The sequence below is a fragment of the Oncorhynchus kisutch genome, linkage group LG19, assembly GCF_002021735.2.
Source record: "Oncorhynchus kisutch isolate 150728-3 linkage group LG19, Okis_V2, whole genome shotgun sequence".
NCBI lineage: Eukaryota > Metazoa > Chordata > Actinopteri > Salmoniformes > Salmonidae > Oncorhynchus > Oncorhynchus kisutch.
The window spans coordinates 15,576,627-15,598,200 of NC_034192.2; the positions used below are offsets into that span (position 1 = coordinate 15,576,627).

Genomic DNA, 21,574 nt, shown 5'->3' on the forward strand with positions numbered 1-21,574 from the left:
GGTTCAAAAATGAAGGAGAGAGTCTGTGAATAAAGTTATGTGGAAGCCCTGACGTCATATATTCCGCGTTGGCCTGGACGTGGCATCTGAGAAGACTGCGAAAGGGAAGCTGCACCCACTCTCTGTCTGGTTACAATAAACACCTTTGGTTTTCTATTTTATTATCGTCACGCGGAGCTCTTTCACACCATGGGGCTCACAATTTCATCGATATTTTCCAGGCTTTTTGGCAAGAAACAGATGAGGATACTTATGGGTGAGCAATCCTCTTATCAACCTGGCCAAGGAACTAGCTGGCTGCTAGCTAACGTTAGCTAGCTAGTGGGAGGGGGTTTCCATATCAGGGATGTACTTAGCTTTTTGTGACATATTAGTTATAGTAAACTACCTGTTCACATGTCTTGTAACGTAAACATTACTCGTTTGAGAGCAATTGGAGTAAAAACACAGACGAGCTAGGATAACACTCAGGCTTAGACGGAAAATGGCTAGCTATTGCACAATAATTACTGGTAGTTTGTTCACTTAATACCAACAAATGGCTTAGCTACGTCAGATCTCCGGTCTATACAAGTTGGTAGATGTAGTGAACTTCTTTTAATAGGTCTATAGTTTTCAATACAACGCATCTAGTCTCCAATCATGTCCATCCCTCTTGCCATAACGTGTACACCTATGTGTTGGACAGCCTATATTTTGGGGTTGTGGATGCTGCTCTTAATTTGAGCTAAAGGCTCAGATTCTACCCTATATATTTATATACTTTTTCCAAATCATTGCCGTTTGACAGCTGTCAGAGGGATTTCATTTGACACGGAGACAGACCTGTTTTGTAATAGATGCCTATCTCTTTCATGACAATACGTTTGTCTTGATTGTTTTTTTTGGTAGGTTACTTATTTTCAATACAAAAAAAATCGATATGGATTTATTACGATTGAGAAGTTTGACATTACTCTTTTCTTCTGTAGTTGGTTTGGACGCTGCTGGAAAGACCACTATTCTCTACAAACTGAAGCTGGGGGAGATTGTAACCACAATTCCAACCATTGGTAAGAAGAACTCTGGCTATGACCAGAGCCAAAGATGGATAGATCTCTAGCATACACAACCATATGCACAACATGGGCCCTCTCAGCTCCTGGCAGACTGTCTTTAGGGCAGACTCTTTAAAAGCATCTCTTCACAGTAATCTGATTTAAATGGGTGACTTGCTTTCTCATGGAGCTTGTGGGCAAATGATTAAGATTTCTTTTGATGTCTTGTCCTGTGACTGATGTAGCATGACACACACACACACACTGAGCCAAATCTTTCAGGAATGTAGGCCTACCTTATTGACCATTTCCATGAACATTAAACAAGGTCCATACAGAGCTGTGCACTCAACAATTCAGTCTTTCAAATTTCAGCAAAAAATAAAACATTTGGACATGACAGTGAGGTATAGAACTGGAGCTGAATGGTTTTAAGCCTTGCATAACCGTAGTTCTGGGACAAAGAACAGTAGATGGCTACACTGCCTCCATGCTCCAGAGCTGTTGGGGCTTGCTGTGTGAGTGGGCTCTTTTGATGGAGCAGATTGGTCCATACGTGTTTAAACTCCTAGACAAAATAAGTAGGGAAGAAAATAATGGTTTGTCACACCTGAGATCAGATAGACAGAATTGGGTCACCATTCCATCGTTTTTCAATTTGAGCTACAGGTAATAGTTCACTCCTATTGCAAATTGGTTTTAATTAGCTCACCATTTTATACAGAAACTTATTTCTAGCATAATGATCTAGATCGGAGCTGTTTATGCTGGTAGAGGTCAGACTGGTGACTCTGGATCTAGTCTCTGTGAATTCCTGTTGCTGATGCGTTCTCTCGCTCTTTGGTGACTGAGCAGGTTTTAACGTGGAGACTGTCGAGTACAAGAACATTTGTTTCACCGTGTGGGATGTGGGCGGTCAGGACAAGATCCGCCCCCTCTGGAGGCACTACTTCCAGAACACGCAGGTATGACACACCTGTGACAGCAGTGATGTCATCATAGCATATCTTTGATATCTTAATTCAACTATACAAATAGTGCTAGAATCAATATGTGTCAGAATGGACCCTGTCAAAATAACCCTTGTTTATCTTAATAGCTAGGTGAATATATAGAATAGACAAAGTACATAACAGTAGCCTGACTTTTGAACCTCGACTTCACAGGGCCTTATCTTCGTAGTGGACAGCAACGACAGAGAGAGAGTAGCAGAGTCGGCAGAGGAGCTGTCTAAAATGGTAAGTGTTGCATACATGTCTATTTTTAAGATACTGTTTTTGGTCAAGGAACAGTATGCTTTTTGTGTTGGCATTTACCATATTACTGTGAAAAGGAACCTAAAACTGAGCTCATGGTTGACATGGGAAAATATACAGTAATTCAGTGGTAAGTAATGGTGTTATTTATATAGTTGCCATTGTGACTGATTGTGATTCATCATCCATTCATTATCCATGTTGACACACACAACCTTCTGTGGCCAATGGTTTCCCATTGACAATGGCTGCCTCCATAAATGTTTTCCTCCCCTTGTTCTCCCTACCAATTTTCTAAAATATTTATCTCTCTACAGCTGCAGGAGGATGAGTTGAGGGAGGCAGTGTTGCTGGTGTTTGCAAACAAACAGGACCTGCCCAACGCTATGGCAGTGAGCGACCTCACAGACAAACTGGGCCTGCAGAGCTTGCGCAGCAGAGTTGTGAGCATATATCTCTCTCTCATGCACACACACTTTAACAGTCCTTCCAAAGAGTTGTACAGTAAAATGTATTTCTGACCAGATAAAAATGTGGTCCATGTAGTATACACTGGCAATGCAGAGTTATTCATAAGTATGACATTACTGGCTTTTATGTACAGCAACTCATTATGTCTCTCTCCTTCCAGTGGCATGTCCAGGCTACCTGTGCTACCCAGGGCACTGGGCTATACGAAGGACTGGACTGGCTTTCCAACGAGCTGTCGAAACGCTAAAGAATGGAGAAATCGCAGGACCGGAGCGAACGAGATCTGTACACGCGAGCAAGAGAAGGGGTGCTGGCTGAGCATTTCATCAATGGAAGAAGAAAAAAAAAACTGCAACTTTTAAAATGATCAGTGTGTCTGTCTGGTAGAACTTGCAGTTATGGACTTTGTGATCAGTTCCTGTTCTGAAGCCTTCTTTCATCATTCTTCCCTTTTTATTCCCATTATTGTCAAACCTGCAGATGTCTCTTAGACTGTTTCTTCCTTTATGCCACCCAATGTCCTCAACAGTAAAATTGTTTTAAGTTGCATGTTTTAAAAAAAACAGATTCACATGATGGTTGTGTGCGGGCGGATGTTGATCGTTGAGGAATGGAAGGGTGGGCCACTAGGTTTTGGGGGGTGGGGGGGGGGGGGGGGGGGGGTTTATTTGGATACCGGGAGTTTGTTGGAAACAGTATATGGGGGAGGGGCGGGGTTTTGGATGCAAAACCCCTCTGGCCTTCCCTGACTGAGTCAGTCCAGGGAGCTGAACCTGGAGGCCAGTTCCATTCCTAGACAATGTGAAGAGAGCAGGACCTTCAGTCATTTCAAAGGCCATTATGATGCAATAAAATGTAATTTTTCTTTTCTCAACTGTTGAAACATTGTCTTCTGAGTGCGAGGTGGGACATAGTTGGTCATGAAGGAATGGAGAATCTTGAGATGTGGCCCTGGTTCAAATAGTTGTGCATGTTTCATAACTTTACCCTAACAACCGGTTCAGTTTTAGTTTGTACGTTTTAAGCAAAGAGAGCAGATTCTTAGGTTTATCAACAACTCTGATACTTTGAAAAGTACATTTAAACCTGGGGGGAAATTGTGTAGTTGGGAAAGTAAACTGCTTTAAAGTGCTTATAAAAACAGTTCCATGCCAATTTACATTCCCTCTTAATTTTCAGATTAAAATCCTACTTAGATATTTTCATTATGACTTGCTTTAAAGCTGCAATGTGTAACTTTTTGGGAACCTGACCAAATTCACAGATGTAAGTTAAAGATATGGAATTCATTGAAAGCAAGTTAAATAAAAATAGACAAGTCAGTTAAGAACAAATGACTTACAATGACGGCCTACCCCGGCCAAACCCGGACGACGCTGGGCCAATTGTGCGCCTGCCTATGGGACTCTCAGTCACAGCTGAATGTGATACAGCCAAGACGCAGTAGATTTGTTCACTTTCTATGCTTCACCTTCCATTTAGTTTTTGCATCTTACTTTCAGTTTTTTACAACAGCTGAAAAAATATTTTTGGGTTATGGAAAAAAGATTTCAAGTTTAAATGCTACAATGATTCCCCACCCTATGCTTTATGGTTTTGTCACAAACGGAAATTAGGCAAACTATTACAATTTTAGCAACCAGGATATGGCTATGAGTGATTTCAGCATAGTGCAACTTTAAAAAGGCATTTATAAACAAGTTCAAAGCATGTGGGTGTTTATAAGCAAAGCTTTATTTGAGATAATCAAAATAGTAAAAAGCAAGTTATTTCATTTAGAGAAGGACCCTAAATATTTCAGAAAATTTAACATGTAACGACAATAGCTCACGATAAAAGTCACTGCATGTGTATATACACACATTAGTACTGATAGCAATTACATAAACATTGCACACATGACACTCAGTACAGGTTAGGAAAAAAACAGCAGTCACCTTGAAAATATCAATTTCCATCAAGCCACATTCTGTAGGGCATGACATTAATACAAATAAATGTATTAAGTATAACACATTCCCCAGAGGTATTTAAAAGATGTCAGCTCTGTCCATGGTATTTCTATCTGCAACATTCAGTATGTTAAACAAAACCCTGCTGGGTTATTAGGGAGCATTCAAACTAAATAGCATGTGCACAGATACTATAAACTGAATAGATTGAATTCCAGTCTACCTGCCACACAGAAACCAACAATTCATTATCACATACTGTAGGGACTAATACACCACGGCACTATTCTGTTCCATTTCTCATTACAAAGTTACCAATTAAGATGACATGCAGTTTGACATGCATATTTTGGCCCATTCAAGATAAGCCATCCACCTGACAGGTGTGACATATCAAGAAGTGTATTAAATAGCGTGATCATTGCTATAGCGTGATCATTACACTTGTGCTGGGGACAATAAAAGGCCTCTCTAAAATGTGGAGTTGTCACACAACACAATGCCACAGATGTCTCAAGTTGAGGGAGCCTGCAATTGGCATGCTGACTGCAGGAATGTCCAACAGAGCTGTTGCCAGAGAATGTAATGTTCATTTCTCTACAATAAGCCACCTCAAACGTCATTTTTGAGATTTTGGCAGTACATCCAACTGGCCTCACAACTGCAGACCACGTGTAACCACACCAGCCCAGGACCTCCACATCCAGCTTCTTAACCTGCGGGATCATCTGAGTAGGGGAATGGGGAGTGTTGAGGAGTATTTCTGTCTGTAATAATGCAGACAGGGGGGGGGGGGGGGGGGGACTCATTCCGATGGGCTGGGCCTGGCTCCCCAGTGGGTGGGCCTATGCCCTCCCAGGCCACACCACTGCCCACTTATGTGAAAACCATAGATTAGGGCCTAATGAATTTATTTAAATTGACTGATTTCCTTCTATGAACTTTAATTCAGTAAAATCTTTGAAATTGTTGCCTGTTGTATTAATATTTTTGTTCAGTACAACTTCATATGTGCTTTCTTCTGTTGTTCTAAAACCTTATATAACTAGGAATGGAACAAAACAGTTCAGTGGATTACAGAGTCCCTGTCCTGTGTGAATTGATTGGAGTGATGTCCTTCGTCCTCCCAACCCATCTTCACTACACGGTTCTACACCACTACATGTTCCCTCTTGTTGTTCTGACGTTTCACCACAAACACCTTCTGACCAGACACGGTCACTGTGTACACATAGTCCTCTAGCATGACTGTGAAGAAATAGAACACAAGGAGGTCTGGTTAGAACAGCATGTTGGTAACAGCAATACCGTGTGTATGTGCGTTCGAGTGAGTGACCCTAGGTCCCAGGTGTGTTGTCTGACTTACCTGACATGCGTTTGAAGGGTGGCTCAACAGCACCCTGCAGTCTGAAGTGACATGCTGTCCGCACCATCTGCATTATGACCCCAGCTGTGTGCTCATCATTCTCCAGCTCCCCCGCAGACTGAGAGAGGGGGGGTAACAGGGAGTCAGATGGAGTGGAGGATAGGCGTGCTGCAACCTGGGCTTTATCTAAGCTGCTACCAGGGCAGGACATACATGTACGCATATTTGTGTGAACATACTGCCAATACGCCATCCTCACTGATCACCAAATATCCCAGTTGATCAGGGATCCTCTCCAGACCCTGTGTCAGAGCGCTAGTAGTCTAAAACACAAAAAAATGACATACATGGACACATGTTCGGATCTGTGGCAGAGGTACAATTACCTGCCACCAAACACTGTTTTCAAGGCTCAAATGAGATTAACTTTGCATCAACTCTGCTTTTGTCAATAGTAGAAGTGGCCACAAAGAATCAGTGTTTACAGCTTAGTTAGCGAGACATCGGAGCCAGAAAACTATCACTCTCACAAAAGTACACACGAAATAGGCTACAATGTAGCTGACGCAACAGTATGGACCACCGAATACTTAGCTTTTACACAATACAACGTCACAGAATATCAGTAAAGCAAAATATAAGAGTTTATACCATTTTCACTTGTTTTGCCCGATGAGGAAGCCCATCTGAAGTGTTTCCTCTTTTTTCACGTAACTTCCTCAGCTGATGTGACGTCACGCCACTCCGATATAGAATGATTCTATCCTTTGATGAGGCATAAACCCAAAACCACAACTTCGTTTACAAAACAATTGAAAGCTATTCAATGTATTGTATTGTCATTGATAGACAGGTCATGTTTTCCTGCTCGCCATTTCGTGATGTGGAAAATTATATAGACCAGTAGATGGCGCTATCTGCGTTTTGTGACAGCTGACATCTCCAAAGAGCTCATCAAGAGCGGAAGTACTGGTCAGCTGACAGTTTCGTGATTCAGAGAAGGAAAGACAATCCAGTCATTGCTTGTTTTTTGCAGTTTTATCTTGTAGAATTTAATAATGGCTGGGCGAGGTAAATTAATTGCCGTCATTGGTGATGAAGACACGTGTACCGGGTTCCTACTCGGTGGCATTGGCGAGCTGAATAAAAATCGTAGCCCGAATTTCTTGGTGGTCGAGAAGGAGACAAGCATCGCAGAGATAGAGGAGACCTTCAAGTAAGTTATAGCCAGCTATCTACCAAATGTTGAGATCGAAGATAAATAGCTAAAAGCAGACAAACTGTGCGCTTGTTTGCACACAGGGTGAAGACAGTTGATGCTCTATTATGTTTGTAATTGCATTGGTAAAATCGAAAATGAGCGGGGGGTATAAATAACATTATCTGGTGCTACAATCTGTAGGTAAGTGGTATCATGATATCTGTATTCCATTAGGCCTAGTTGCGCGATTTGATTAATCATATCACCTTGAAATACTACTAGTATCTCTTTCAATCCATATAAGTTACTGCTGGACAACATACCTTGTTTTTTTGCTGTTTAAAGACCTGCACTGTAATGTTCAGTCATCATCTCTCTAATTTACTTACTTCTGTTATGTTCCCCCCCTAGGAGTTTCCTGACCCGCAATGACATCGGCATCATCCTGATCAACCAGTTCATAGCAGAGATGATCCGTCACGCCATCGACCAGCACATGGAGTCCATCCCTGCCGTGCTGGAGATACCCTCCAAGGAGCACCCATACGACGCCTCCAAGGACTCAATCCTACGCAGGGCCAAGGGCATGTTCTCTGCTGAGGACTTCCGATAACCACACAACACGTACCCAAAGATGCAGGGACAGAGATGGAAGAGGGGGATTTTGGAGACTGTCATGATCCTAAATGAGTTATCTTGTGTAATACCATGAAAAGCTGTAAAGAATGAATTGGCCTGGTGGCAGTTTCATGTGTTATCCATATTGACATGAGGCCATATGTGGTACCTACAGTCCAACTCATCTCTTGCCAGGGTCTTGCTCCATCCAGCCGGCAATGCATTTTCTCCAGACCCAATGTTGAATTGTTTGATGTAATATTTAGTTTTTCATTCCTTTGACTGGAACATTATACTATTAATATTCATTGACCACATTGATGGTTGAATTGTTTTGCTGTATGCCTTTCCGGGTTATTCATGTTGTACGAAATCTTATGCAGGTACTGTATCTTGTGGTCTCATCCAGTCTGATTTTCAAATGCTTGCTTCATTTTGTCACAACCTTGGGGAGAGTATGCTTGCATAAGACCTCTCAGCAAAGAATCATGGATGGTCATCTGCAATTCAGGGAGTGTAACATTTGTCAGATCATGCATGTGACCATGGCTGTGTCTGTGTTAATGTCACATTTGTAATTTATGGAAACATTCCCTATGTGTATCTTAAACTGTAATGTAGCATTTCATCATCTGGTGACATGTACCCTGTGGATTGGGGAATAGTACTGTACGTCTCATCAACAGAAGATCCATACAAACAAATGTCACAGCTTGAAACAACAGTGTTTGAGCAAAATGTCGTGATGTATTGCAGTTGTGACAGTTTTAACTTATATCTGTACAAAAATAAAAATGATTCTGTCCCAACCTGTTCTGTGTAAGTTATTCATGTTAAGACCAGCACGACTGACATTAGAAGTCAATCACACTATTCACAATCTCACAAAAGCCCAAACAATTCCCTGTGTGTTAGCTTGGAAGACTTCATTATTTCATACTGTATGTGGATTCTAAGGTCTTATAGCGCTAGTAGCCTGAAGTAAAACAAGAATGTTACATGTCAGTCATAATGAAACCCCACTAGCAACTATGCCTGTCTCCAACCCTGTCTGTAAAAGAGATACAAGCTTTCCTGATGATGTGACTTGACCAGGTCATTTCTTTTGGGAAGTAGGGTAAAGTTCCCATAAAGCCACCGTTTGTTTAACATCTCACTGCATAGTTTAGGCAGAAGTGAAGTACTTCCCAGCATCTGTGCCAGTGGTGGAGGACAAGCTTCAATCACAGATTTTTTTTCTCCAAAAAACTTAAAGCTCAGTATATTAACCCTGATAATAAATCTGATTCAGAGTGGTTCCCATGATTAAAGCCTGACCCTGAGACTGAACCTGATGTATTACAGTATGTGGGGGCCTGCACACACGGATGCTGTGAACCAACTGGCAAATATTTGAACAACCTTGTGACGGGCCTCATCATTTATCTTGGTGGACGTGTGAGTCCTTCAATTCTCCCATGTTCTTCATTGAACCAAGGACAAACACCAACACACAAACACAGCTCTGTGGAAGATATGGAAGGGTTGCCAAGAGGTGCTCAGTAAGCTATATAAGAGGTCCTCCCAGAATGAACCAGTACCTGAACACTGGGGATTTTTCACAGACCTGACATCCCTTCCGGAGAACAGATGATCCCTGCCTGGTCTCTCGGTGTCCTCCTCCTGGGCTACGTCTTTGGATTCCCAGTCCCCTTCAACAGCACTCAGAGGTAAGATATCTATCTGTGGAAATAGGAGATTAGAGGTTGTATGGATGGATGACTGAATAGATGGATGGAGTTGTAACCTGTGAGGCATGTGCATTTTTTTCCCTCTGTAGACAATATGAAAATGAGAGTCTTCTTCAACTCAATGACACAGTGGCCAAATCTACACAGTGAGTGTTGGGTTCTAATACTACTAAAAACTAGGAAGTGTTTGACTAAATGTGAGAATAGTGAGACCAACATACTGCTTTGCTCTTTCAGACCCTTCATGTCGAATGAAACAGAGATTCCCTTCCCCTTTCAGTGAGTATATTTATGCGTTTATATTTATATTTTGTTGAAACCAAATGTTGTAAACCATTTAGAAGAAAGAACAACTACATTGCATCTCATGTTGGGCGGCAAGTAGCCTAGCACTTACAGAGGCAAGCCAGTTTGAATCCCCGGTCTCAAATCCTAGATGCCATTGCCTACCGGTATGCCCTTGAGCAAGGGACTTAACCCCCCACAACAACATCTCCCTGGACGCCCAGTGTGGCAGCCCCCCGTACCTCCCCAAAATCATGTGTGTGTCTTTTCGGAGGGGTTGGGTTAAAAGTGGAAGTACAATTTTGGTTGGACCTTGTGTGCAATTGACCAACAAAGTTATTCTATCTTGTTCTATCGTTACAGAATTATACTTCCTATGGAGAATATGAGTCCATTATTGTAAGTCAGCTCTTCAAACTCAGCATGGCCCCTGAGGGCCAAACACATGTACTTTAGCTGTATAAACACGATTGACTCTTTTCAATCTTATTTTGCTAGATTTTGAAAGAACAAGTTTTATGGATTCTCACACATTTTCCAAAAATATCTAGTGTTTTTTTTCTTTCTCCTTCAGGGATTACGACCATGCAATACCGTAAGTCTCCCTAAATGTAGGCAAGTACAATGCGATTGAATGATTTGACTGAGCACACAAGCCTGTGTGTGTGTGTGTCCAACTGTTGTGTGTCCAACTGCACTTAAAGTAATAGGGCATATACATAACCTTAACTGTTTCTTTAGCAGCAGCGACATGGTTATTCCCATAACACTCCAGACTAACCTGATACTCCCCTCCTTTCAACCCAGAGGCAGTCTGTCTCTCTGCTATCTTCCCACCTGCATGAACGCTAATCTGGGGTCAGCCCTGCAGAAAGGGGACGAGATAGCGGGCGCCTCCACCAATGACCCCCATGGGATAGGCAGAAAATGACACTGACACAGGACAGCTTGAATTGGCACACCGTTTTTTAAATAACACGTGTTATCACATTGGTTGCGGCATGACCTTGGTAATAGGTGTTGTGGCTCTCTAACAAAAAAGAAAAAATGCACTACAACTATTTCTGAAATGCACCAGAGTTGAAGTAAATTGTGAGCATGAAAAGGAAACTGTAATGCTAGGGGGGGGGGGGGGGGGGAGTTTAAAGTAGATTAACTATTGTAATAGTTCATAAATCACATCCAATATGTTGAGTACTTTATGTCAAATACGTACTTGTTTTGTTTAAAGTGACTAAACCTAATATACTTCACTTCTTTTGTATGCAAATAAAAGCTTTTTACAAACCAGGAGTGATGCAATAAATGCCTGCTTTTCACATAGAAATAGAATCATAAATGTCTGTCTGCACTTTCCTTGATTCAATCCACACTCACTCTGGTTCATAAAAAAATGATAGGCATTACTCAACCATGAATATCTAGTTGAGCAGAATCACGCAAAGGGAAACCAAGTACAGACAGACAGAGTAACTGTTAAAGTGATACTCTTCTGTTGAATCTAAAGGCCTTGATGTGTGTGTGTTTTATATGTATACTGTATGTAGGCAATGAATCCCAGCTGAGTAAACAAGAAATGTTCTATAACTTGAAGTGACAGAGTAGTTTAACTCACTACTGATATCCCCTGTGTATCCACGCAGGCTCTGTGTTCTTTGGAACAGCACTGACACAGAGTATGGCTCAACGTGAGGAAGATCGTTGGTGGAAAGCGTTGTGGGTTTGCTATAGAAAATATATACTGATACAGTTCAACTCCCACTCTGTTGTTGCTCTTTTGCCAACAGGCCTGAGGAGTTGATGCAGAGTCAGAATGAGACAGATAGCAACTCAACATTAACTATGTGAGTTCCCTTATTCTATTACTATAAACAGGCACCCAACCCTTTAATTTTGCACATTTTCCAATATGTCATTAGTCATTTATTTCCCCTCGACTGCACACAGACACAGGTACAACGGTCCTCCTTCCGCTAAGAATATAAGGGAAAGAAAACTTGCATTGTAAGTATGTGTATTCAATCACTCATCATACATTTTATCAGTAGGTGGAGCTTTATCTCTAAAGGAGGGAAGACAAAACAGCATTGCAAAACTGTACATCGTCGAAGTGAAATCAATGTTTCCTATGTCCTTCTTGGCAACTCTTTTTAGGCACGGATATGTAGTACCTCCTCCAGGCTGCGTGGTGAGTCTCTGTGCCCTGATTAACCTGGGCCATGCACTGAACCAGGGCGGGGACGAGAGTGCAGGCGGGGCAACCAGAGACCCACATGGAAATGGCAAGAGATGAGAGGAAGAGGAGTGGAGGAAGATGAGAAGAAGTGTGATTTGGGGCCTCATTCAGGAGCTGCTGGCTGTGCTCTATTTGTCTTAAACTATTACTTTTCTTTGTCAGCTTTCCTTTGTCACTACTGATCTGGAAAGAGAAGAGGATTGAGAGAAATGTGGAAATATTGTAGTCACTCCACCGGCCTATTGCTTATGTGCAGCACTTGGTGACGGAGGAGAGGACACAATAGGAGAGGAGTTGTACAGAGGGTGTAATTTGTGTGGTAAACTGAAAAAGTTGCTATTAATTAAAGACAGATTCTAAATATCTTCTTAATTAATTTGAGATTATCCACTTTTAATAAAGAAAATGATCAAATATTTGTCATTGTGTGACACAGGGCCTGCTTGACATAAGCGGTTGTTTAGGGCCCCCAATCGGGTTCTCAACTGTTGAGAGTTAGAATATTAGAATACACAAGATGCAAGTTTGAAATGTGATTATGCAGTCACTCAATTAGTCATGCCAGCTAACAATTTTTAGATTGGTAAATTAGTCTAGCCAGTTATCTAAACTTGTAGTAATCATGTCCGAATAGCAACCGGGCACGCAGGGGACGTGGTCAGGGGCCTGTATTCCAGGGGGACCCCATTGATTTTGTTAGTCACTCACTCTCACTCAGATATCATTAGCATGGCATAAGTCATGGCAAAATGAGTAGAATTGCAGAAATGTAGCTTTAAAACAGCATGTAGCTTACCATATTTCTCTCTGGCCCATGGCAAAATGAGTAGAATTGCATGAAATGTATTATAAAATGGCTAAATATTCTCTCTGCCCCATGACAAAATGTGTAAAACTGCAGACAACTTGCTTTAAAACTGCAACATTTTCTCAACACCCCATGGCAAAATGTGTAGAATTGCAAGAATCTCCCATTAAATGTAAATTTTTTGTCTTCAATTTCAAGAGGGGGGGGGGCAAAAAAATATTGACCGCTTGGCCAATCAAATCTCGCTTAGGGCCCCCCAAAAGGGTGGAACCGGCCTTGGTGTGACGAAATAAACCTATTGTTACGCAAATGTTTGGAGAGGTCTCACGAGCGCTTACATTTTGGTGAAGGAAAATTCATTCCTACACCTCGTGCAATTTCTCTTGCACATTTAATGTGATGGGGATTGTATTGGTGCTGAATGTATCCAGATAATAAAAGGATATTTGGGTGACAGTTGTGCATAACCTCAACCGCAAGAAGACTAGCTGGCTTTTGGGAAGAGCAGCGGACATGGATTCTCAAAAACAGGAGTTTTGGAAGGAGGCTATTTTGAAAGAAAAAATTGTCAGACTAAATTGGTTTCGAGATAACTGGATCAAACCGAAACTCGTCAAAAAGGTGGGTGAAAAACGAGGGATGAAACTGCCACAAATCAACGAACCTCAACGCGAAGCGAAACCGTTGAAAACGCTGACCAGAGATGGGGCGCAGGTCAAAAGTAGAGATGAGAAGGTCCTTATTGATGTGATGCGGCCGGTTTCGGGAGAGACTCGGGATGTGCTGTATGATGGCTTTTCGTTAGAGGAGACTGGACGCTACAAATACCTCCTCCTCAGGAAGCAAAAGGATCCTGAGGTCAAGTACCTCTACCCTATAACCAGCAACTGGCAGTATGGATGGGGTCTGGGTAAAAAAACAAACTGTTTTTCTTTTAAATTATTAGGCTTAATTGTTGATTAACCAATTAAACAGGCATTCTAGCAACATAGTAAAACCACTCATGGATTTGGAATGTTTAAAGTATAAATAGCCTAAATTAACTGGAACATCACATGCAATGGGGCATATAGTAGAAAAACTATTCAGGGGGTGACATCATGGTCCTGCCCAGCTTTTAGCTCTACTACATTCCATGTCTTATCTCCAGTTGTCATGGTAACTGTCCCTGCTTGCGCCCCATTTCTGAATACAGGTGACATGAACAAGGCCTACGTCCCGATGTACGCACTCAACGCCATTGTGAAAGAGAGCTTTTTCCGCAAGAACGGCGTCTTCCCTCGCTCCGCCACCTCAGACACCGTGGCGTGATGGTGCCTACCGGATCGCACAGGACTCAACTGACAATACAGACCCAACGCCTGCGCATGGTTTTGTGAAGACGAAAATTAAGCTGATAAATAGAATGTGTAAAATAAAAGGGTGTTTCTGGAAACTTGTACCACTGGAGTTTGAGATGGATATTGCCATGTTGGCCTAAGCCCCCCCCCCCCCCCCCCTTTCAACACACACTGTTCAACACACACAAATTATAAGTAACTAAATGATCAATGTGAAGTTATCCACCAGACACTCAGGCCTTTGTCCCTGTTGGCTATGAGTCTATGGCCTAATGTCATCAATCATTCACCTGCTGGGTTAGTATCGTATTAAGCCCTGCTTTTCACAAGTGGGCAGATCAGTTTACTTTCACCTGGCTGCCACAGGTGGGCAAGGAGAGTTGGTCTGTAGTCAGGGATGAGTGAACCAACGCTGAGCCCGGAGAATAGAGTGGATTCTGTTACAGTTTGCTACTGTAGTAACAGCGGGAGGAATTGAGGGCCTGACACAGGTGCCTGAATGTGTAGGGAAAGATGCATGCCAACCAGCCCCCTTACCTCACCTCTCTCTAAATTAGAGGGAGGTAAATATATCCCCTCACCACAGTTTTATAGGTAGTAGCCTATTAAAGAGACTATTCTGATGTGTCTAACATACAACATAACAATGAGTTTCCTCTTTTCCTTACGGAATTCTATTTCTGCCTGTTCAAAAAGCCCTAATGCAGAGAGACCCACTATTTGTACAGTCACCACAAGGGGGAGCCCACACCTCACAATAGACAGAGCAGTGAGCATGACAACGTGATATGGCAGTTTGGTCGAAAGGCTCTCTGAAATGATATGAATAGTCATTCAAAGCAATGTACTGTAACCCAAGGGACAAAGGCTGGCATTTATGTGAAATGTAACTACCCCAATTTATTACTTACTTATGTCAGTCAAAGATTCTACTTGAATCACAGCGTTTGACCACCAGACAACACAGGGGAGAATGACCTCCAGAGAGTGCCACTGTTTTTTCACAGACAGATCAATGCCAATACTCTATTGTAACAGAGAGCATTAGAGGAGATATTGTCAAAAAAAATGTGAGACCTGCGATGGCAATTCACTCCATTGGCACTTTAGCTATCAAACAAATAGGAAATTACAAGCTCCTCTTATTCCTAGTCTGATGATGCTCTCTCATCACAGGGCCCCATCAGGACAGCAGGCTGTGCTCTGTCAGATAAATAGCTCTCATTACCCACCCAGACACTCCCATAGAGACAGCATTAGCACAGGCAGCCAAATGTCACCACAGCCAGATTCCGAAGTACTGTGATGGGAGCAGTGAGAATAGAAATATACTAAACAAAAAAAGATAACCCATCCATCTGACAGGTGTGGCATATCAAGAAGCTGAATAAACAGCATGATCGTTACACAGGTGCACCTTGTGCTGGGAACAATACAAGGCCACTGTAAAATGTGCAGTTTTGTCACAAAAACACAATACCACAGATGTTTGAAGGAGCGTTCAATTGGCATGCTGACTGCAGGAATGTCCACCAGAGCTGTTGCCAGAGATTTGAATATTAGTTTCTCTACCGTTTCTCTGCTGCCTCCAAAATCGTTTTAGAGAATTGTGAGAATACTCCTCGCAACCACATACCACGTGTAACCACGCCAGCCCAGGAACTCCACATCCGGCTTCTTCACCTGTGGGATCGTCTTAGGGGGTGCTGAGGTGTATTTCTGTCTGTAATAAAGCCCTTTTGTGGAGAAAAATCTATTCTGATTGGCTGGCCCTGGCTCCCAAGTGGGTGGGCCTATGCCCTCCCAGGCCCACCCATGGCTGCACCCTTGCCCAGACGTGAATTGACTGATTTCCTTATATGAACCGTAACTCAGTAAAACCTTTGAAATTGTTGCATGTTGCAATTTGTTTAATATATCATTACTAGAATGGTTGAAGTGCATCAGGACATTGGCAATGTTTCAGGCTTCTTAGAAGCTGATTATTGTTCCAATCAGTGAGTGAATCAGCTTGTCGTTTTCGATGAATAGAGCTCCTTGCCAATCAAATTAAATAACCAATATCTTCCCGGTCGATGGCCTATTACTTGATATTCAAAATTGGTCCTGGATTATTTTTGGATTGTTTCATAGATAAGACATTCACAGCTCTAGTTCCTCCTGGAACACTTCCACAGCACAACAGCACTAACGAGGAAAAAATGAATCCATCTCTTTGAGACTCCGAAGGGATATTTACAAAAGTTTCAACCACCCACTTCTATCAATAGAGATGCATATATGCAATTCAAATTACACCAGTTCCTCTGTTAATCCTCTCCATCATGACTCATGGTGTGTGTGTGTGTGTGTGTGTGTGTCTGTCTGTCCGTGTGTTGCGCTGATCTGCAGACTAGTTCTTTCATCCTATCCTGTGACTCACTGCTGCCATCTTCATCTTCATAACAGGGGGTCAACCCTGCTACGCTTCTCCCACCCAACTCTGGCACATCACACATTTGTTTTTAATGAGTGTGTGTGCCCGTGCGTTTTATGTGCGTGTTGCAATAGAGACAAACTGCACACTTGTCAGTTGAGTGATGGAAGGTCTTGTCATCCTAACCCAGGCAGAACTGATCTCTGGCACGGTTAAACAATTCACACCTCCATCTATGACTGTTATCACCTGCCCTGTCACCATTGGACAGATTATGTCCGTACAGGCGCTATACCGGTCTCCAATTGGGCAGGAAACGAAGATGGAAGATTTGACACGGACCCATAGATCAGTGGCACGGCTAACAGAATATAATGAGTCAGAGTAGACTGTAAAGATGTTTAGTTAATGGTTAAATATCGGACCTCCAGCCTTCATTCTTCATATGAAGTGGGTTTTAATGAGCGACCACTTTCAACCTACTCAGCGTCCGCCAGCGTTTAATGGAGAGGAATAATCTCTCACACGTTTGAGTGATTCTGAATAAAACGCCAAAGGTTAGCTAACCTCGGTCTGCTGAAAACTTTGCTTACGACCCTTTCCCCCAGCAAGCCTTCTGTCCTTGAGCTGTGGGCTAAGTACCTGTCTCTGTTTAAACTATGTAGGCAGATGAATTACTCATGCTTACATGCCGTGAACGCTGTATGGCTAGACAGGACACGCATGGTTAAGTCTTCCTAAATAATCAAGTATCTTCACCCTTTTCCTTCCCTCTCGCTTTCTTTTTTTTTGTTGTTGTCCATACTTCATTCTGGTTCAGTCTCAAAGAGATGAGGGTGTCACTACCAAGTTTGCTGAAAAGGTTAGTTTTCAGTGCTTCATCTCTCTTTCTCTGTCTCTCTTGCTCTTCTAACCGTTTCCAGCTGTCCCTCTTGGTTTTTGTTTCCTCTCTCTCTCTCTCTCTCTCTCTCTCTCTCTCTCTCTCTCTCTCGGATGTATGAGGATGACTGTGATCTCTGTGCCAGTGTTGGGGGAGCATATTTTGACTTCTATTTTTTTGTGTAAAAACAACACCTGCCATTTCACCTGCAGATTTCAATCCTGCCAACAGTTTATTTCCCCAAAGTCATAACCATCCAACAGTACCACTTGGTGCATGAAACAAAGTGGTCCAAACATGATCCCAATCCCATTCCAAGTCTCGCAGAGATAACAGAACATGTTTTTCTGTCTGTGTTCTTAGCCTCTGTTTACTTGAGTAATTATATCAGTAAAAAGACCAATCCAATCCCGGAGACAAGAAAACACAATCCATGACATCACATTCCATATCTCGCATTGGTCGTATACTCATCAGTGCATTAGAGAGAGGGAGAGGGTTAACTGATTGGGAATGCAATCACACCACGCTGCTGCTAGCTGATTAGATAATTATATCGTAGGCTGGGCTGCTCTTTGAGCAATCAAACATGGCAGGGAGAGACACAGGAGCAGGTGTGTGTCACAGCTCTTTGTCTAGGCATGTGTGGCTGATGCAGGGTGAACACAGGGATGGAATACAGAAACAAAAGCCCGGGGAGGAGAGAGTGACGCAGAGAGACGTAAAGAGAGATGCGGAGAGAGAGAGAGAGCGACAGAGAGAGTGACGCAGAGAGACGTAAAGAGAGATGCGGAGAGAGAGAGAGAGCGACAGAGAGAGAGCGACAGAGAGAGTGACACAGAGAGACGTAAAGAGAGATGCGGAGAGAGAGAGAGAGCGACAGAGAGAGTGACGCAGAGAGACGTAAAGAGAGATGCGGAGAGAGAGAGAGCGACAGAGAGAGAGAGGCAGAGAGAGAGAGAGAGAGAGAGAGAGAGGCCTTCTGTTCATGGGGATCCTGTCCAACTGGCGACTCAGTGGTGCGCGTGGACAGCGCTTAAACATTTCATATAACACCAGCGTGTAGGCTGCCACGAACACAAACACACACCCACTCATAATAGCACACAGTAAGCATTAAGCACACACACACACAAGTAATGACACATGCACGTGCACACACCAGTGGAGGCTGCTGAGGGGAGAACGAATCATGATAATGGCCGAAACAGAGCAAATGGAATGGCATCAAACACCCTACCATGAGCCCATTCTCCCCAATTATTGTGCCACCGATCTCCTGTGGCACACACGCACACAAACATCGGGCCATTTTGTTAGTGTGCTGTCAAACCTGATCCGTTTTAATAGCTGCCACGATGGGGGAGGGGTTGCGTGTACGTTAACATCACTCACAGCTAAATGGATTGGCCTGGAGGAGCGATTGACAGGCACAAGCACCTCTTTATGGGTTTGTCAATATTACAATTGTTTGGAAGAGGGCTAATGGACAGAACGGGTGGGGCGGGGGATGGTTACAGGCTGCCCTAAATGGACCATGGAACTCACTACTCCATGATTTATACAGTCGTGGCCAAAACTTCTGAGAATGACACAAATATTTTCACAAAGTCTGCTGCCTCAGTTTGTATGATGGCAATTTGCATATACTCCAGAATGTTATGAAGAGTGAGCAGATGAATTGCAATTAATTGCAAAGTCCCTCTTTGGCATGCAAATGAACTGAGTCCCCAAAAAACTTTTCCACTGCATTTCAGCCCTGCCACAAAAGGACCAGCTGACATCATGTCAGTGATTCTCTCGTTAACACAGGTGTGAGTATTGACGAGGACAAGGCTGGAGATCACTCTGTCTTGCTGATTGAGTTTGAATAACAGACTGGAAGCTTCAATAGGAGGGTGGTGCTTGGAATCATTGTTCTTCCTCTGTCAGGTTACCTGCAAGGAAACACGTGCCGTCATCATTGCTTTGCACAAAAAGGGCTTCACAGGCAAAATGTTGCTGCCAGTAAGATTGCACCTAAATCAACCATTTATCGGAAAATCAAGAACTTCAAGGAGAGAGGTTCAATTGTTGTGAAGAAGGCTTCAGGGCGCCCAAGAAAGTCCAGCAAGCGCCAGGACCACCAAGTTGATTCGGCTGCGGGATCGGGGCACCACCAGTACAGAGCTTGCTCAGGAATGGCAGCAGGCAGGTGTGAGTGCATCTGCCCGCACAGTGAGGCAAAGACTTTTGGAGGATGGCCCGGTGTCAAGAAGGGCAGCAAAGAAGCCACTTCTCTCCGGGAAAAACATCAGGGACAGACTGATATTCTGCAAAAGGTACAGGGATTGGACTGCTGAGGACTGGGGTAAAGTCATTTCCGAGAGCAACTTCTCCCAACCATCCAGGAACAGTTTAGTGATGAACAATGCTTTTTCCAGCATGATGGAGCAATAACTAAGTAATAACTAAGTGGTTCGGGGAACTAAACATCGATATTTTGGGTCCATGGCCAGGAAACTCCCATGACCTTAATCCCATTGAGAACTTGTGGTCAATCCTCAAGAGGTGGGTGAACAAACAAAAACCCAGAAATTCTGAAAAACTCCAAGTGTTGATTATGCAAGAATGGGCTGCCATCTGCCATGTGGCCCAGAAGTTAATTGACAGCATGCCAGGGCGGATTGCAGAGGTCTTGAAAAAGAAGGGTGGGTCAACACTGCAAATATTGACTGCATCAACTTCATGTAATTGTCAATAAAAGCCTTTGACACTCATGAAGTGCTTAGTAACATCTGACAAAAATATCTAAAGACACTGAAACGGCAAAGTTTGTGGAAATGAATATTTGTGTCATTCTCAAAACTTTTGGCCACGACTGTACATAGTTACATATATAGGAGATTTATCTTATACTGTCCCGGCCGATAAGCAACAGGGTCTCTGTGGTAGGTCAAGGAGTTGCACTATTGCACAAATACAGTATATTACACTCCCTTTTCTGTAATCCGGTCCTCCAGGTGAGAAATAGTTCTGCTTTTCATTCTTCTTCTCTAATCAGAGGTTGATTCAGTCCTGGGACACCCGGTGAGTGGACGGTCTGGTAGTACTAAGCGATAAAGCAACATAAACATAAAAAATAAAAAAAAGTTATTAAACAACTAATTGACGGAAGTCGGTTCCATTTAGTTCGATTTTTTTGGGGAGCCCAACATGCAATTTCTCTAGAAAGAAATCAAATAATTCACGACAGGAGAGAAATCAAGTCAAGAACTATGTGGGACGCTGGGCTGAAGGGAGTTTTCATTAAGCAAATATTCAACCCAGTTCAGCTCAGAAACATGTTTATTAACTACAACGACCATAATCCATTGCACCTGTTTTTTTCTGTCCCCGACAGAATGAGGACGAAGCAAGAGGTTTCACTCTCCCAAAATCTGTCCAAAATAACCCAAATGCTTTTGTATGGGCTTATTTTGGACCTAAGCGTGTCGTCTTCCTCCCAGCCTTTGGGACAACGACATCTATTGTTAGGGTGGAGACATGAACATCTCTTCATTATATGCAGATCTCTGGACGGATACACTTTTACGCCTGATACAGTACGTTAGGTTACATACACCCGGAGAGAGAGAAAATGTAGCCTACACCACACAACGACGACACGGACAGAGACAGTTTGTGAAAGTATGCCTTATCTATTTTGAAGAACTAGTACAATGATTTTGTCAGACAGCTCTGCAGCATACTGAGGCAGGCTAGCTATATAGGATGACTACAGACAGTACAGTATGGGTAGAACATAGACAACTGGCTGGCAGACTGCTACTGCCTGAACAGAGATGAGATGATGACTTTAATAAGGAATGAAACATAATAAAGTCATCAAATAAAACGAAGTAATATATACAACTGAAATATTGTATTATTTCAAAGTAATTTCCTATTGATGCCTACCCAATGTGGACCTGACAGAGACCATTTAAAAAAAATGTT

The 21,574-nt window shown here is 42.8% G+C and overlaps 5 protein-coding genes across 7 annotated transcripts; 4 read left to right on the forward strand and 1 right to left on the reverse strand.

Moving 5' to 3' along the window:
- The first annotated feature begins 55 nt into the window (after window positions 1-55).
- LOC109864358 (ADP-ribosylation factor 4) lies at window positions 56-3,638 on the forward strand. Its single transcript, XM_020452091.2, has 6 exons — window positions 56-256; window positions 972-1,052; window positions 1,893-2,002; window positions 2,204-2,275; window positions 2,611-2,736; window positions 2,925-3,638. The coding sequence occupies exons 1-6, from the start codon at window positions 190-192 to the stop codon at window positions 3,009-3,011; spliced, it is 543 nt and encodes a 180-aa protein (XP_020307680.1). The 5' UTR covers window positions 56-189; the 3' UTR covers window positions 3,012-3,638.
- An 838-nt stretch (window positions 3,639-4,476) lies between these two features.
- On the reverse strand, window positions 4,477-6,976 carry LOC109864359 (ragulator complex protein LAMTOR4-like). Its single transcript, XM_020452092.2, has 4 exons — window positions 6,734-6,976; window positions 6,322-6,405; window positions 6,083-6,200; window positions 4,477-5,964 (listed from the first exon to the last, which is right to left on the reverse strand). Exons 1-4 carry the CDS (start codon window positions 6,734-6,736, stop codon window positions 5,867-5,869), a joined length of 303 nt encoding a protein of 100 aa, XP_020307681.1. The 5' UTR covers window positions 6,737-6,976; the 3' UTR covers window positions 4,477-5,866.
- A 59-nt stretch (window positions 6,977-7,035) lies between these two features.
- On the forward strand, window positions 7,036-8,710 carry LOC109864515 (V-type proton ATPase subunit F-like). The gene is made up of 2 exons (XM_020452360.2): window positions 7,036-7,298; window positions 7,695-8,710. The coding sequence occupies exons 1-2, from the start codon at window positions 7,141-7,143 to the stop codon at window positions 7,894-7,896; spliced, it is 360 nt and encodes a 119-aa protein (XP_020307949.1). The 5' UTR covers window positions 7,036-7,140; the 3' UTR covers window positions 7,897-8,710.
- A 745-nt stretch (window positions 8,711-9,455) lies between these two features.
- zgc:193726 (uncharacterized) lies at window positions 9,456-12,570 on the forward strand. Of its 3 annotated transcripts, XM_020453156.2 has the most exons (8): window positions 9,456-9,610; window positions 9,721-9,777; window positions 9,869-9,910; window positions 10,280-10,315; window positions 10,491-10,511; window positions 11,704-11,760; window positions 11,864-11,920; window positions 12,071-12,570. In XM_020453156.2, exons 1-8 carry the CDS (start codon window positions 9,531-9,533, stop codon window positions 12,207-12,209), a joined length of 489 nt encoding a protein of 162 aa, XP_020308745.1. In that variant the 5' UTR covers window positions 9,456-9,530; the 3' UTR covers window positions 12,210-12,570. The 3 variants fall into 3 exon arrangements, with proteins under 3 accessions (XP_020308745.1, XP_020308746.1, XP_020308747.1); XM_020453157.2 differs by lacking the exons at window positions 10,280-10,315; window positions 10,491-10,511; XM_020453158.2 differs by lacking the exons at window positions 11,704-11,760; window positions 11,864-11,920; window positions 12,071-12,570 and adding an exon at window positions 10,724-11,248.
- Window positions 12,571-13,269: 699 nt separating this feature from the next.
- On the forward strand, window positions 13,270-14,395 carry LOC116355061 (protein ATP6V1FNB). The gene is made up of 3 exons (XM_031798276.1): window positions 13,270-13,281; window positions 13,402-13,870; window positions 14,156-14,395. The coding sequence occupies exons 1-3, from the start codon at window positions 13,270-13,272 to the stop codon at window positions 14,269-14,271; spliced, it is 597 nt and encodes a 198-aa protein (XP_031654136.1). The 3' UTR covers window positions 14,272-14,395.
- Window positions 14,396-21,574: the final 7,179 nt, after the last annotated feature.

Excerpts from the sequence above, each read along its gene's own strand:
- LOC109864358 (XM_020452091.2), top strand. The coding sequence starts at position 190 with ATGGGGCTCACAATTTCATCGATATTTTCCAGGCTTTTTGGCAAGAAA. Across the intron at positions 2,003-2,203 it reads ACTACTTCCAGAACACGCAG|GGCCTTATCTTCGTAGTGGA; the intron begins GTATGACACACC and ends TCGACTTCACAG. Across the intron at positions 2,737-2,924 it reads AGAGCTTGCGCAGCAGAGTT|TGGCATGTCCAGGCTACCTG; the intron begins GTGAGCATATAT and ends CTCTCCTTCCAG.
- LOC109864359 (XM_020452092.2), bottom strand. Across the intron at positions 6,201-6,321 it reads GTGAGGATGGCGTATTGGCA|TCTGCGGGGGAGCTGGAGAA; the intron begins GTATGTTCACAC and ends CCCCTCTCTCAG. Across the intron at positions 5,965-6,082 it reads ACCCTTCAAACGCATGTCAG|TCATGCTAGAGGACTATGTG; the intron begins GTAAGTCAGACA and ends ATTTCTTCACAG.
- LOC109864515 (XM_020452360.2), top strand. The coding sequence starts at position 7,141 with ATGGCTGGGCGAGGTAAATTAATTGCCGTCATTGGTGATGAAGACACG. Across the intron at positions 7,299-7,694 it reads GAGATAGAGGAGACCTTCAA|GAGTTTCCTGACCCGCAATG; the intron begins GTAAGTTATAGC and ends TTCCCCCCCTAG.
- zgc:193726 (XM_020453156.2), top strand. The coding sequence starts at position 9,531 with ATGATCCCTGCCTGGTCTCTCGGTGTCCTCCTCCTGGGCTACGTCTTT. Across the intron at positions 10,512-11,703 it reads GATTACGACCATGCAATACC|GCCTGAGGAGTTGATGCAGA; the intron begins GTAAGTCTCCCT and ends TTTTGCCAACAG. Across the intron at positions 11,761-11,863 it reads AGCAACTCAACATTAACTAT|ACACAGGTACAACGGTCCTC; the intron begins GTGAGTTCCCTT and ends GACTGCACACAG.
- LOC116355061 (XM_031798276.1), top strand. Across the intron at positions 13,871-14,155 it reads GCAGTATGGATGGGGTCTGG|GTGACATGAACAAGGCCTAC; the intron begins GTAAAAAAACAA and ends TTCTGAATACAG.